The sequence below is a fragment of the Dermacentor variabilis genome, chromosome 2 (assembly GCF_050947875.1).
Source record: "Dermacentor variabilis isolate Ectoservices chromosome 2, ASM5094787v1, whole genome shotgun sequence".
NCBI lineage: Eukaryota > Metazoa > Arthropoda > Arachnida > Ixodida > Ixodidae > Dermacentor > Dermacentor variabilis.
Genome location: NC_134569.1, coordinates 126,976,230 through 126,989,689, shown reverse-complemented (window position 1 = coordinate 126,989,689; position 13,460 = coordinate 126,976,230). Strand labels below are relative to the sequence as shown.

Below are 13,460 nucleotides of genomic sequence, written 5' to 3'. Positions count from 1 at the left end.
TGGGTAAAGCTCCGATTCTTTCAGGTAACGCTGCCACCTGTTCATGAGAACGTGCTCGAGGACCTTTCCCACGCACGAAGTGAGCGAGGTCGGCCTGAGGTTCTCTATTTTGGGCGGCTTGCCAAGCTTGGGGATGAGGATCGTCTTGGCTGCTTTCCATTGCTTGGGCAGCCTTCCTTCTTGCCAGCACTTGTTGTAGAAGTTCGTGAGCGTTTCGATGGCCGCTTCGTTGAGGTTCTTGAGCGCTCTGTTGGTCACTCGATCGGGACCCGCGGCGGACCTGCCATTGAGATGCTGCAGGGCAACTCTGACTTCCCACGTCTGGATGTCTCGATCTAGCGTCTCGTTCTCGTTGCCTTCGTAATCCGGGTGTCTTTCCGTGGGGGTGGTCGGTAGGTACTTGGCGTCCAAGCGCCCCTTGACCTCGTCTTCCCCGTGTTCGCAGATTGCCTTGTGTAGGATCCTGGCCAGGTTGTTGTGTTGGTGGCCCTTAGTCTTGGTTTCTTCAAGGAGGTGCCGCAGCATGTTCCACGCCTTGCCCTTGTGCATCTGTCCGTCGGCTTCGTTGCAGGCCTTGTTCCACTGTTGGGTGCATAGCACCCTGCAGTGGACCTCGATCTGCCTGTTGAGCTCGGCGATCTTCTTCCTTAGACTTCGGTTGGTTCGTAGCTTCTGCCACCTCGCCTTTATGGACTGCTTGGCTTCTATCAGGTGGGCCAGCCGACTGTCCATCTTGTCTATCCGTTCGTCCGTCTCCAGCTCTTTGGTGGCTCCTTCCGTCGTCTCAACGACGTTGGCCGCCCATTGCTCGATGTCCGTAATGTCCAGTTGCACCGCAGGTAGCGCCTTTCGAAAGGCGTCCCAGTCCGTAATGCGACGCTTCCTTATGCCGCTGTTGCTTTGGCCTTCGAGCGGTACGACGACCTCCACGATGTAGTGATCGCTGCCCAGCTCATGGCCCGTGTCTCTCCATTTTGCTTCTCTCCATCCTCCGTCGGTTTTGACGAAGGTAACATCCGGAGTGGTGTCTCTCGTAACCGATGTGCCGATCCTGGGGGGAAAGGCCGGATCCGTGATTAGGTTCAGTCCCACGTCGGTGGCGTCTTGCATCAGCTCTCTCCCCTTGACCGTCGTTCCGTGGCAGCCCCAGTCTTGGCTCGGAGCGTTAAAGTCTCCGCACACTACTAGCGTATTGCTCCCCGCGACTGAACTCGCCTTGTGGCATAGTGCCTTGAATTTCTGTTGTCCGTGGGACGGATTGCTGTAGACGTTCACCAGGAAAGTGCTCTCCCTCCTCCCCTTGCCCGTGATTACTTCCACCGTGCAGCGTTCGATGGCGCTTCTGCCGATCATTTCGTGTTCCATGAACCTGATCCCTTTCCTAACGAAGTGCAGACCCCTCTGCCCTTGCCCTTGGACGTGTCCCTTTTGCTCGGCGGGCTGTGGTCCGACCGGTAGCCCGGTAGTCTCGGCGTCTCTTCGCTGTGTGTTTCTTGAATCATTATGACGTCTGGTTTCCTCGTTAGTTGCTGCAAGTGTTGCTGCAGCACCGCTCTCTTGCCGGTAAAGCCGTTGCAGTTCCAGTTCCGGACCAAGAGGTCTCTTCGGCTTGCCGGACGGCAGAAATTTGTTGGCTTCCAAGTGACTGTAGACATTTGATGCAATTACACGTTCTAGCTTTTTACAGCACATAGGTGTTAATGATATGGACCGTAGTTTTCCGGTGCGTGTTTATTACCTGACTTAAATATGGGTTTGACCTTCGCTATCTTCCAATCCGAAGGCAGCAGTCCAGTCTCTAAAGATTGCCTGAAGATATGAGACAGAATTTTAGTAGATGCTATGACATTTTTTTTAGAATTTTAGAATTAATGACGTCAACGCCACAGGATGTGGCGAGCTTGAGGTTATTTATCAGGCACGCGACACCTTCAACTATTATTTCAATTGGTGACTATTACTATTACTATTATTTCAATTGGTATTATTTCAATTGGTATTGGTAATTCAGATCCGATGCATCTGGCAGATCAGCCTGATCTTCTGTGGTGAATGTAGAAGAAAAGTAAGTATTTAAAGTAAAGGCACACTGATTATCTGATATAGTACTTAATATTCCTCGAATGCATTCTTCTTTTAATCCCTCATCTCTTCTTCCCCGTGCAGGGTAGCAAACCGAAGGCCCTTCCATGCCTTGTTTCTCTCTCTCTCTCTCGAATGCATTGTCATCATGCCCGTTGCTCCACGAGGCATGGCGGTAAACGTTGAGCTACGCCGCTCATCGCTACCCAACTGCATGGTTCTGCAAGATTTTATTTTGGCTGCCACTTTTGGCCACTGTGCGTACTGAATGAAAACTTGAAACCTTGAATGAAAACGCAAGTGTATCGAGTACGAATGTCAGCGATGTGCCATTTAAACGGAGGAGCAACGTCTATAGCGGCGGTAGGCCGATACAGCCATACATCGTCGCTTTTTTTTTTCTGTGCACATGCACAAATTAAATTGGCCCTGAGCGTTTGAATAACGTACGCAAACCGCATTAGGAAGACTATACCAAAACTATGAATACAACTGAATGTTCTAACTGAAAGCTATCTCGTCATCAGTACATTTAATTCTTCCATGGATAATGCAAACAACCTCAGTGTGACTGATGGCAATACGTGCTTTAACGCTAATGACTTGGTGCGTCCATATACGGACACTCATTACGCATCACTCCGAGATCAGCCCACTAACGCCTCTCGAGTGCACTGCCTTCGAAATAGGCCCGCCCACTCCGTCCAATGAACACATTGAAAGCTAGGTGCTGTTGTGATCCGGTTCTGTGGTTTGTGGTTCGGACTCTGGCGTCACTCAGAGGGTCGCTGGCCTACGCTGCCGGACCGCCTTAAACATGGTAGCGGGCCTGCGCTATACCAGCGCGTCGTGCTAAACGGAACCACGCCATCGTCCGCATCTATCGTTTGTTGGTGAGGAGATTAAGTCAGGAGGTTGAAGGAAACGATCGAGAAGTGGGTTTATTTTACATATTTACACAACTATCTCCAGATATGGGAGCGCATTCCACGTAGGAGCCCTTTAAACGTCTGAGTTCACTACATGTCTGGGCTCACACCTGCACCAAGGGCGTCCACTTTTAAGACAGTTCTCTTCCCTAGTTAACTGTACGAGGGAATCTGACGACTGTGCATCGGCCAATCGTAATAGTCGAACTGTTCGCAAGGTCTTGCCCATGGTCGCACATGCAACTTGCTGGACTCCGCCTCTGATGTTCAACCTTAGAAGCAAGGACGAGACAATCTGGAAACAGAGGTTCACGCTCCTTCCTCGAAAGTCATCGACACTGTTTCCTTGCTCTTCCTGACAGTCAGGTTGTCAGGGTCATGAGACTAGCCTTTGCGGTCGTTAACGCTTCCACGGAGGGTGGTGGTTGTCGCCTTGAAGTGAGCTTCTTTGTTTGCGAGTCAGTCCGCGTCGGTGTCGGGCCCCGTCGTCTTCTACAGGCGGGCGCTGATGAAGGGGCTGCCTCGCGGGGAACACTCAAAGCATGCGCATGGCCGCTTTGGAACGCAACAGAATCCTCCGTTGTCGGGAAGTACGACCTTAGGGTGACAATCTGTCAGGTTTCTTCAAGTGTCAGCGTTCCGTCACGACCTCGGGGTTCCCTCTAGATGTGATGGCCGATGGCACCCAGCAACTTAAGGTCCGAGCATTGACTTCATTGTGGACTATACTTTCTGACTCAATATCTGCACTGCAAGCCATTGATTCTTTCTCCAGAAGAGGCCAGTATTATGTGCCAGTATTGCTTGTTATGCATGTCCCCCGGTATGAAAAAGAAAAGGAAAAATAAAGTTGGGGGAGACCCGGCACACCACCTTGGAGGTATAACGGGCATAAAGCCTAATATAAAATAAATGAAAAGAGTTTGCAAAGGCAACCCAAAATGAAATTAGAGAAAAAAAGGTTTTCAACTATAGCAATAGTCGCCCCTCAGCAGCACTTCATTGTCACTGGTCACTGTGGCTTCGCCGGCCACGAGCTAGTTCATGCAGAAGCAAGAACCGCTGTTTCTGAATCCGTTGACGTAAACGTACCATACTCGCGAAGTGATGTAAACTCTCTAGCTGTTGACTGCGCTCATGCGAGATTGCACGGCAGATTACCGTGCTCAGCTAGACCATCGATACAAGCGCCTGCGTGAAATAAGGCTCTGGCAGGACTTTTCGCCTCCCTGCTAAAGTCAAGCGAAACCATAGCAAGCCATGATTCACCGGATTCGCTTGGATATCGCCTTCACTCGACGCCCACGAATGTCCTAACATCCTCGCAGGCAGCCGGAACTGTGAGCGCTGTCAAGTGTTTGAAACTCTACAACATATGTTTTACGACTGCGCTCTCTACGCAATTCAGCAGAAGATGTTGGCTTCTGCTTTAGCAGGCATTAGCAAGCAAACATTATCTGAAAGTATGCTTTTTTTTCCGCAGTGTGTGACCGCACAGCAGCAACAGCTATATATACAGGGGCTGTTCTGGGCTTTTTGAAGAGCACCGGACCACAGATACTCAAGACTTTAAGGAAACCACTGTGTTATGTGGTTACTATATGTGCATCCCCTCTTCTTGTCCTCACCATCATGTTTTATCACTCATTTTCCCCTTTCTTTTTCCCCCGTGCAGAGTAGCAGGCCAGAGCACAGCAGGCCAGAGCAGGCCAGGCCGACCTCTCTGCCTTTAATTTAATAAATTCTCTCTCTCTCTTCATCGCCAGATGATCACTTGATCTCTGCTGGAAATTAAATCGGTAATACTACTAGTGGTGCAAATCAGCAGTGCTGCTGCTGCTTTTTAAAGCGAATCTCTCTTTCTGAGTACTCCAGAACTTTGCTGACCATGGCTGCATTCTTGCCGAATAGCTCAACACAGGACAGCACGCATAAAAAGGTCGGTGTACAGATATTCCAATATTCTGGTGCCCGATTCTATTCTTTACGGAATTAGGCAATGAAAGAACAAATGCTACCTAAATATCTTCACTGCAACAAGAGCATTATTATACTCTATTAAAGCGAATATACTCCTTGTTCCTGCGGCTCTTCCTAGCTTTTATTTTTCTTTTCTTTTTTTCTGTGTATGTGTGTGTGTGTACGCAGGACTGTTTGGCTGCTGCTAACGTCATCTCTGTTTCAAACACCGCATGCAACACTGTGGAGGCTAGCAAGACGTATTTGAGTGTTTGCGTTCACAGCATGAAATAATTTGTTGCTTGCCATATGCTGCCCAGATACGCGTATCTGTGCAGCACGTGTCGCGGAATTGACTGATAAGAAAAGCCAGCAGTTGTACGTTTACGTGCTTTCGGTGAGCTTTATAACTCTTGTTATTTTTTTACTACCAGACGACGCTTATAAGGGATATTCCCAACAATATATTCGCAACAAGGTGAGGCATGTGTACGCTGCAGCAAAAATCCAGAAAACTCAGCCCATCCTATTGGAATGCTAAGGGATTCGCCCAGTGGGACCCGTAAGTAACGTACACTTTCCAAGCGCGTAGATATAAAGCGAAATGAAGCGTGCACCGGTCAGCAGTCGAGACAAGCAAGAAACGTCTAGAGTATCGGTGTAAAAAAAAAAGCCGGCAGGAGATTGATACGACCGGATCCGTTACAGGCATATAGGTAGCGGCACAAGGTAGATGGAGAAGTTTTGAGGATGAGAAAAACATTAAGGAGACGCATACAAAAGTGCTAGACTGAAATCATGTGTAGCATACCTGATTAAATCAAGCAGGCTAAGTGACTATAGTTATCACCGCGCCGTTTCAAAGGGTGATGCCAATAAATAATGATGACCATACACTTGTTACGTGCTCTTACTAAGCTCATGCTCTCGCCTGACTAAAGCCGGGCAACACTTTGGAATCGTCACCGTACGTGGCAAGCGAAACAGCTGTACGTCGCATGCGATGTCCGTGAAAAAAAATTTGTTTGTTTAAATGCCACTTCTAGGTGTAAGGAACAGCTTCTACATGTACAGGACAAAGTAATCACCTACACTTGTTGTTTGAGGTACCAAAATTACTTGCCCTTGCGTAAAAACAGAGATGAAGATCCAACATCGTGTGGAGGATCGTCATTTTGATACCGCATATCGTGGATATTTCGTGTCATTTCGCAAGTATTTGAAACACTTCATGGTTACGTTTCGTCGTCCGTGACGACATAACGGCCTGTATCAAACTAGAATCAACTTTCTCGAAAGCTGGTGGCAAGGATATGGCTGAACCACTTTCATGCATCAGACATCATATCCGGGATGAATATTCTGACTATTCAAATGAATGTAGGATGAATATTCAAATAGATGAAAAGAGAATCACGATTTGGAAACAGACTATTTAAAGAGATGGCCAAGATGGCTGAACGCTAGCAACGTACCGGTGATCGTCGTCTTCATCGTATAGTTCAAGGAGGTGGCTCGTAACTGTATGCTACGTAATCTATTCGTAGTTAATTTGGGGTAGGAGTGAAAGAAATGTGCAATATAACCCTTTAGTGACGGCACATATAAGCACCAGAAGAAAGTGTTTCTTTCCTATCAAAAATATGCAAAACACATCAAGAAGATGCATAATCGTTGAAAAAAATATATATATTTTGCGAAAACCTTTTCAGCAATTGGGGAAAGACACCAGGCAAAAAACAGAAAGTGGGCTTCAGCTCAAGCTACCTATGACTTCGTTTGGAATTCTTACAGAGAGCTCTCGTCATATGTGACCCATAGGTGTTGTTACGTCTCAACACCACCAAGGGTGTTAAATGAACGATTGCCACGTGTCAAACAACCACGTCTCCTAACCAGACGTCAGCGCGGCGTGGACGACTAAAAGCGCCCTATACCTATACCTATAACCTATATCCGGTTTATCCGGTTTACCTATAAACCGGATAAAAGGCTGAGCGAAGAATAACGGCAAGCAAGCCCGCTGCTGCCAGTTTCCACGAAAGGCCCTGAGCCCGACCTTCACCTTGCAGACCGTGCAAAGAACGGGGTCATCATCATCATCAGCCTGGTTACGCCCACTGCAGGGCAAAGGCCTCTCCCATACTTCTGAACAGGGTGGGCTACCACAAACCAGCCAGCTGTCGCCGGATGATTTCTTTTGCCCAGATGATTTCTTTCTCCCACAAATTCCAAACCAGTTTCTTCGAGGCGGAGCTGCTGCGGGTTATGGATGGCCTGGGCGTGGTATCGCAACAGAGTCGACGATGATGATTTGCTGCTGGACAGTCTTCAGATTCCCTAGTCGACTCGCCTAGGGAAGACGAGGAGATTAAAAGCAGACTTTTGGGAGAGTGGGACAGAGGGTCCTGATGTGAACTTAGACGTTAACTTGCCCCTGCATGGAGTGGGCTTCCGCACTAGAGCCGTGTAACTAAGCTAAATAAACCCTTTTTCCTTCATTTTCTACAACTTGACGTCGTAGTCGATGGGCTTGGCGGATTCCATGCCCTGAACGCCACCCTAGTCGCAACAGTGTGCATCTCATTTTCTTTACATCACGTGTATGACACAGCTGCAGCCGCAAATTTTGCATCGGTCTGTCTCCTCTGACCGTTCTGTTGTCATTGTTGTTCTCCTGAGTGGTTGTGGCGCATACCCACAGTGGCGGACAGACCGTGAATCGGATGGTTAAATTAGTGGATAAAACCAAAGCAATGCACAACTTGAACGTTAGAACTTAGAAAGTAAAACTTTTGCGGAGGAAAAAAATAATTCAGAAGAAAACCATGAATTAATTTCTGGATCTAATAATAGGTGAATAAATAAATTAATTAAAAAAACTATAGTCAGGAGGGGGACGATCAGCCTAGCATGGCAATCGATTAGGTTCAATCAGGTAATTTTGGATTGCCAGGCAAACATTTCTGTGGCTGAATCCAATAATAGAGGCTTCAAAATATAGGATCACAGGCACCGATAAATATAGTCGAACATTGCAAAGGGGCATTTGCAGTAATATTTTTTTATTATTACTGAAAAAATAATTACAGAAATTCGGAGAAATGTCTCCTAATGCGCAACAGTTTTTGGCTCGGCTTGTGCTTTTCCTTCCCTGCTTGCACGCCCCAAACTTAGACTGGCCCACCCCAAAATTTAGGTTGGCCCGGTCAGGTGGGAGGCGCTTCTCGGCAGCCCTCTTCTGGCTGACCAACTCTGGGCTGTCCAGCAGGCCCACGATGCGGCCGAGAGAAATTTAGGCTGGCCCACCCCAAAATTTAGGTTGGCCCGGTCAGGTGGGAGGCGCTTCTCCGCAGCCCTCTTCTGGCTGACCAACTCTGTGCTGTCCAGCAGGCCCACGATGCGGCCGAGAGAAATTTAGGCAGGCCCACCCCAAAATTTAGGTTGGCCCGGTCAGGTGGGAGGCGCTTCTCCGCAGCCCTCTTCTGGCTGACCAACTCTGGGCTGTCCAGCAGGCGCACGATGCGGCCGAGAGGCTCGGCCTCCCGGTTCCCACGTGGGAGCGACCCGCTTCGTGAAGACTCACGATCTGCACGACTTCAATAAAGTTTTACCCATACTATGCCATACCCCAAATTTTAAGTTGACCCGCCCCCATATCTCCCCCAAATTCAGGTTGGCCCACCTCCATATCTCCCCGAAATTTAGGTTGGACCCATCCCATGTCACCCCCAAATTTAGATTGGCCCACCACCATATCACCAGCAAATTAAGGTTGACCCACACCCAAATTCAAGTTGGCCCCGCCAACCCCATGTATATCTTGTGGAGCCCTATGTATTCCTACGGGAAAGGTGTCACACTTTCTGCGTGACAGACACGATTTTGCATGATTTCTCTCCCAAAATAGCTGGGGTATTCGCCAAAGAATGCTACGCATTAAAGCACCTACAAGACAAGAAATGGTCGGTTGTCTCCGCTTCCCCACAAAATTTCGAAAAGAAAGTGAGTCGCGTGCCGAGCTTCTACCTCGTCCTTTGTTTCCTGAGCTACTTCCTGCTGCCCGATCACCGGCCTATCTCCCTTATAGTAAGTACGAGCCATAAAATATGACCATCATCATCACTATCATCATGTTCCTGCTCTAAACCCACAAATGATATTTGCTTCCTGTCATTCACTATTGGCAGAAGACATTTAGCCAGAAAATTCGTACTCAATACCGAAATTCAGCAAGAAAGTATGTTTATAGTATATGTTGCCTGTACATAAGCAACATTCATCGATAAAGGCATAATATACAAAGGATCGTGATCACGAGCCTGGTTATACGCACGAAGTTACAGAAGTTTCAGTTTCGCCCGAAAGGCGAAGCATCGATTGCAATAGCAAATCAGCAGACAGCCTTACGAAGTAAGGATAGTACTTTTATCGGCCTTATCAACTTGTAAACATTCGCTTGCTAACTAAATTAACAAGCATGGTGTCAGTGCGCACAGCAAACATGAACACATCACACTCGATGACCGCGGACACTTGCTATCAAAACGCTACCGTGAGGAAACGCGGCAGCAGCAGCAAGCGAAGTTATCTTACTGCTGCCTATGGCTTCAACTCAAAGTGAGCGCCGATGGATGGATGGATGGATGGAAAAACTTTATTTTCGTCAGAACGCATGTGCGGACGATTCCGTGCTAGATGGCCATCAGCTCATGGCTGACGGCGACCTGGGTGGCCCACTCCACGGCCCTGGTCTGGACGACCGGGTCTGAGCTGGCCAACACGGCCTCCCACTGCTCGAGAGAAGGATCACGCATAATATCCGCCGGTGGCGGCGCTATGCTACAGCTCCATAATATGTGGTCATAGGATGGCCAGTTCCTGGCACCATTGGCATTCCGACTGAACGTCCGGGTAGATTTTGTTTAACACGTATGGGTTATAGAAAGATCTCGTCTGCAATCTTCGCCAGACGCTTTCCTGCGCCTTCACCAATTGCTTGTCCGGTGGAGGGTAAATTCTCCGCTCAAGTTTGTAATGGTTAGTAATGTCGTGAAAGGACACCAGCCCATCTCTCGTGGACCTCCCTGGAACGCCCGGCTCACCTGCTCGGCTGACGAAACCTCGAGCAATCATGTGAGCCGCCTCGTTCCCAGGGTTCCCAGAGTGGGCCGGTACCCAGACAATTTCCACCTCCGCAGTCCCTCGCCCCGTGGCCCGATTTAGTAATCCTGCCGCTGTGACAGAGATTCTGCCCCTCGCCAAATTTCGGATGGCTGTTTTAGAGTCGCTGAAAATCAGGTCAGCTTCAGTATTACCTATAGCTAGCGCTATCGCCGCCTCCTCTGCAGTTTCTGAGGAGCGGGTTTTGACTGGTCCAGAGGTGACTAAGCGTCCCCGCCCGTCCACCACCGCAACTGCAAATGCGTCCTTGTTCTTATACTCGGCGACATCTACGTAGACTGCCCCGTTGTACTTCCCGTACTTAGCATGTAAAGCTCTGGCTCTTGACTTCCTACGGTTCTCGTGATGTATCGGATACATATTTTTAGGTAAAGGTTTTATGTACAAGCCTTTGTGCATTTCTCGCTTCACCTGAGTTTTCATGTCCCCAGCTGGAGGATCAACTCCAATGCCGATCCCTTCCAATATATCCCTCCCTACTTTCGTTTTGGAAAGTCTACTGAGTTGCATCGCCAAGTGTGCCTCCCGCAGTTCTTCCAAGGTGTTATGCACCCCTAATCCCAGCAGCCTTTCGGTAGAAGTATTGTTGGCAACCCAAGGGCCGCCTTATACGCCTGTCTAATCATAGCCTCCACCTTGCCTTTCTCCGTCGCGTCCATCTTCATATAAGGCGTCGCATACACTATTCTACTGAGCACAAACGCCTGTACCAGCTTACACAAGTCCTTTTCCTTGACGCCTTGTTTACGATTGGCGATTCTCCTGATAAGTCTCTGAGTGAAAAGAAACAGCGAAAGAAGAAGACAACTACTGGACCCATGCGCTGTTTGCCGAAAAGAAAATGAGGCTCTTGCGACTCAGGCGTTGGACGAAAGTGGTCTTTATTGGCGTCATCTACGTTTTCTGTATGTTCAAAATTTTCTGGTTCGAAGTGCGCGTGCTGACGCCGGTGTTCAGGAACATGACGATTCACTACGATGGATTCCTGCTGGAGACTCCCGGGTGTTCGCTGCCCCTGTACAACCCTCACCACTGGATAGTCCGGCGGTATTTCGTCGAGGAGGCCCCGTACGAAGCCGTGTGTGCGAGCCGCAACCTCACTGTCTTCGTCCAGGACTTCGACAGGTTTTCGTTAGACGCCAGGGCCCTTCGTCGCGGCTACAACGTCTCGGAAGTGGACATCCGCTGCTTCTACCGAGAGGTGTTCAGGGATGAAAACGCGAGAGTTCCTGACACATCGATCACGCTCGGTCCTTTTGTGCCGCTGCCTCTAGGGAGGCCAGTAGAAGCACAGTACATGCAGATCTCTTGCAAGACGAACGGAAGCCTACTTTTCGAAGACTACTTCTTCGTACCTCGACCGAAGAAGCGCAACGGGTCCTTCCCTGGTCCCACGTCGAAATATGCTACTTCCTCACGGAACATGAACAGTTCCATGAACATCCTCATACTGGGCGTGGACTCGACATCGCGAATGAACTTCCACCGTCATTTGGAACGAACGCGCAAGTTCCTGAATGAAGAGCTGAGCAGTTTCGAATATCTCGCGTTCAACAAGGTCGGAGACAACACTTTCCCAAACCTGATTTCTCTGCTCACCGGGCTGGCTGGCCCTGAAGCAGAGAGCCTTATTGCTCGCTCCGAGACGGTCGAGGGGCTTCCGTTCGTCTGGAATTTGTACAAGAGCAGAGGCTACACCACACTGTTCCTCGAGGAAATGCCTCACTACGGCCTCCTGACATACCCGAACTTCTCTGGGTTCGCGCGCGCGCCTGCAGACTACTATTCCACGTCTATACTGCGGCTAATGGATGATATATATACCGATAAGCGCTACTGCATGGGATCCCGATTAAAGACGAAGGCGCTCATCGATTACGTCGGCCAGGTGCTGAAGATCAACCGGCACGAGCCGATGTTCTCGTTCGTGTGGCTTGGCTATCTCACTCACGACCACTTAAACGGGCTGAAGCTCATGGACGGAATACTCGAGGCCTTTCTCCGAGAACTCTCCGTGCACGGCGTGCTCGAGAACACGGCACTGTTTTTCGTGAGCGACCACGGCCCTCGCATTGGCCCGTTCAGGATGGGCGAGATCGGTCGCTTTGAAGACAAGAACCCGATATGCATACTGGCGCTTCCCAAACGCTTCCTGTCAGAGCACCCGGAAGCCGCTGTGCAGCTGGAGGTTAACCAGCGTCGTCTGGTCACGCATTACGACGTGCACGCCACGTTGGTGGCGCTGTCCAGTCTCCCGGTTCTCGGGAACGGTTCCACGAACAAGGGGCTGAGCCTCACGGGCCGAATACCGCCCGAGAGAACATGCGCGGACGCCTTCGTGCCGCCGGAATTCTGCGCGTGTTTCGGAGCCAGCCGCAACCTCGGGAACGAGCAAGTGACCTTGTCGTTCGCCCGCTACGCCGTGTCTTACATCAACGCCCTCGCGGAACTGCACTTTCCCGGCCGGTGTGTCGTGTACGAGCTCGACAGCGTCAACGAATCGTCGGTGCTCGGAGGTCACGTGGCAGGCAAGGTGTTGCTCCGCGTCTCGATAACCACGAGGCCGACTGCCCACTTCGAGGTGTACGGAGCGCTGCGCGGCGAGTCGAACTCGCAGGAGAACCACGTGGACTTTCTTCAGAGACTGGACTGGTATAGAAACCAGACCGAGTGCCTGCCAGAGAGCAGGTGGCAGAAGGTTTGCACTTGCAGACCGCAGCCACTGAATGCAGGTAAATCTGCGCACTGAAGGACGCCCTTGCCGCCATGAAAAGACTATAGCGCGCTAATTCGCGTGCTTTACACACGTAGTATGTAGTATGTGTAGCATTGCTGCTTTATAACTAAAATGGCGATGTCAATTTTGATAATTTGAGGGAAGCTTAGCTCTTTTTTTTTATTATTGCATAGTGTACTATATATGAACCGACATTTTTCATGCATGACGTGTAATCTTGATGAGCTGATAGCAGTCGCCAGGAGAGCTGGCATTTGCCATGGAGGAAATAAATAAGCTATTGGAGGGTGCATGATGCGCCGCAGCCATCCTTCGCAAGCCAACTCTGCGTGATGCCATCCGCTTTGCCTTTTCTCGTGACCCTGCGCTCGGCGCACTTGGTTCATAATGCATGGCTCCCGGTAGATTTTAATCGATGCGCACTTGTTGGGGAGCTTTGCCAACCATTCTGCGCACAAAACGTGCAGATATGATTGCGCAACTTCGATAGTTTATTGCAATGAGCTTGCATTTACTGTCTTCTGCGCAACGTGCGGCAGCTGCACGTTGCGGTCACATCCGTTTTTTTT

The 13,460-nt window shown here is 49.6% G+C and overlaps 1 protein-coding gene across 1 annotated transcript; it reads left to right on the top strand.

Moving 5' to 3' along the window:
- The first annotated feature begins 11,115 nt into the window (after nucleotides 1-11,115).
- On the top strand, nucleotides 11,116-12,903 carry LOC142570444 (uncharacterized). Its single transcript, XM_075678828.1, has one exon. It carries the CDS (start codon nucleotides 11,116-11,118, stop codon nucleotides 12,901-12,903), a length of 1,788 nt encoding a protein of 595 aa, XP_075534943.1.
- The last annotated feature ends 557 nt before the right edge of the window (nucleotides 12,904-13,460 follow it).

Bases quoted from the DNA above. Each gene is read 5' to 3' on its own strand.
- LOC142570444 (XM_075678828.1), top strand. From the start codon at position 11,116: ATGACGATTCACTACGATGGATTCCTGCTGGAGACTCCCGGGTGTTCG.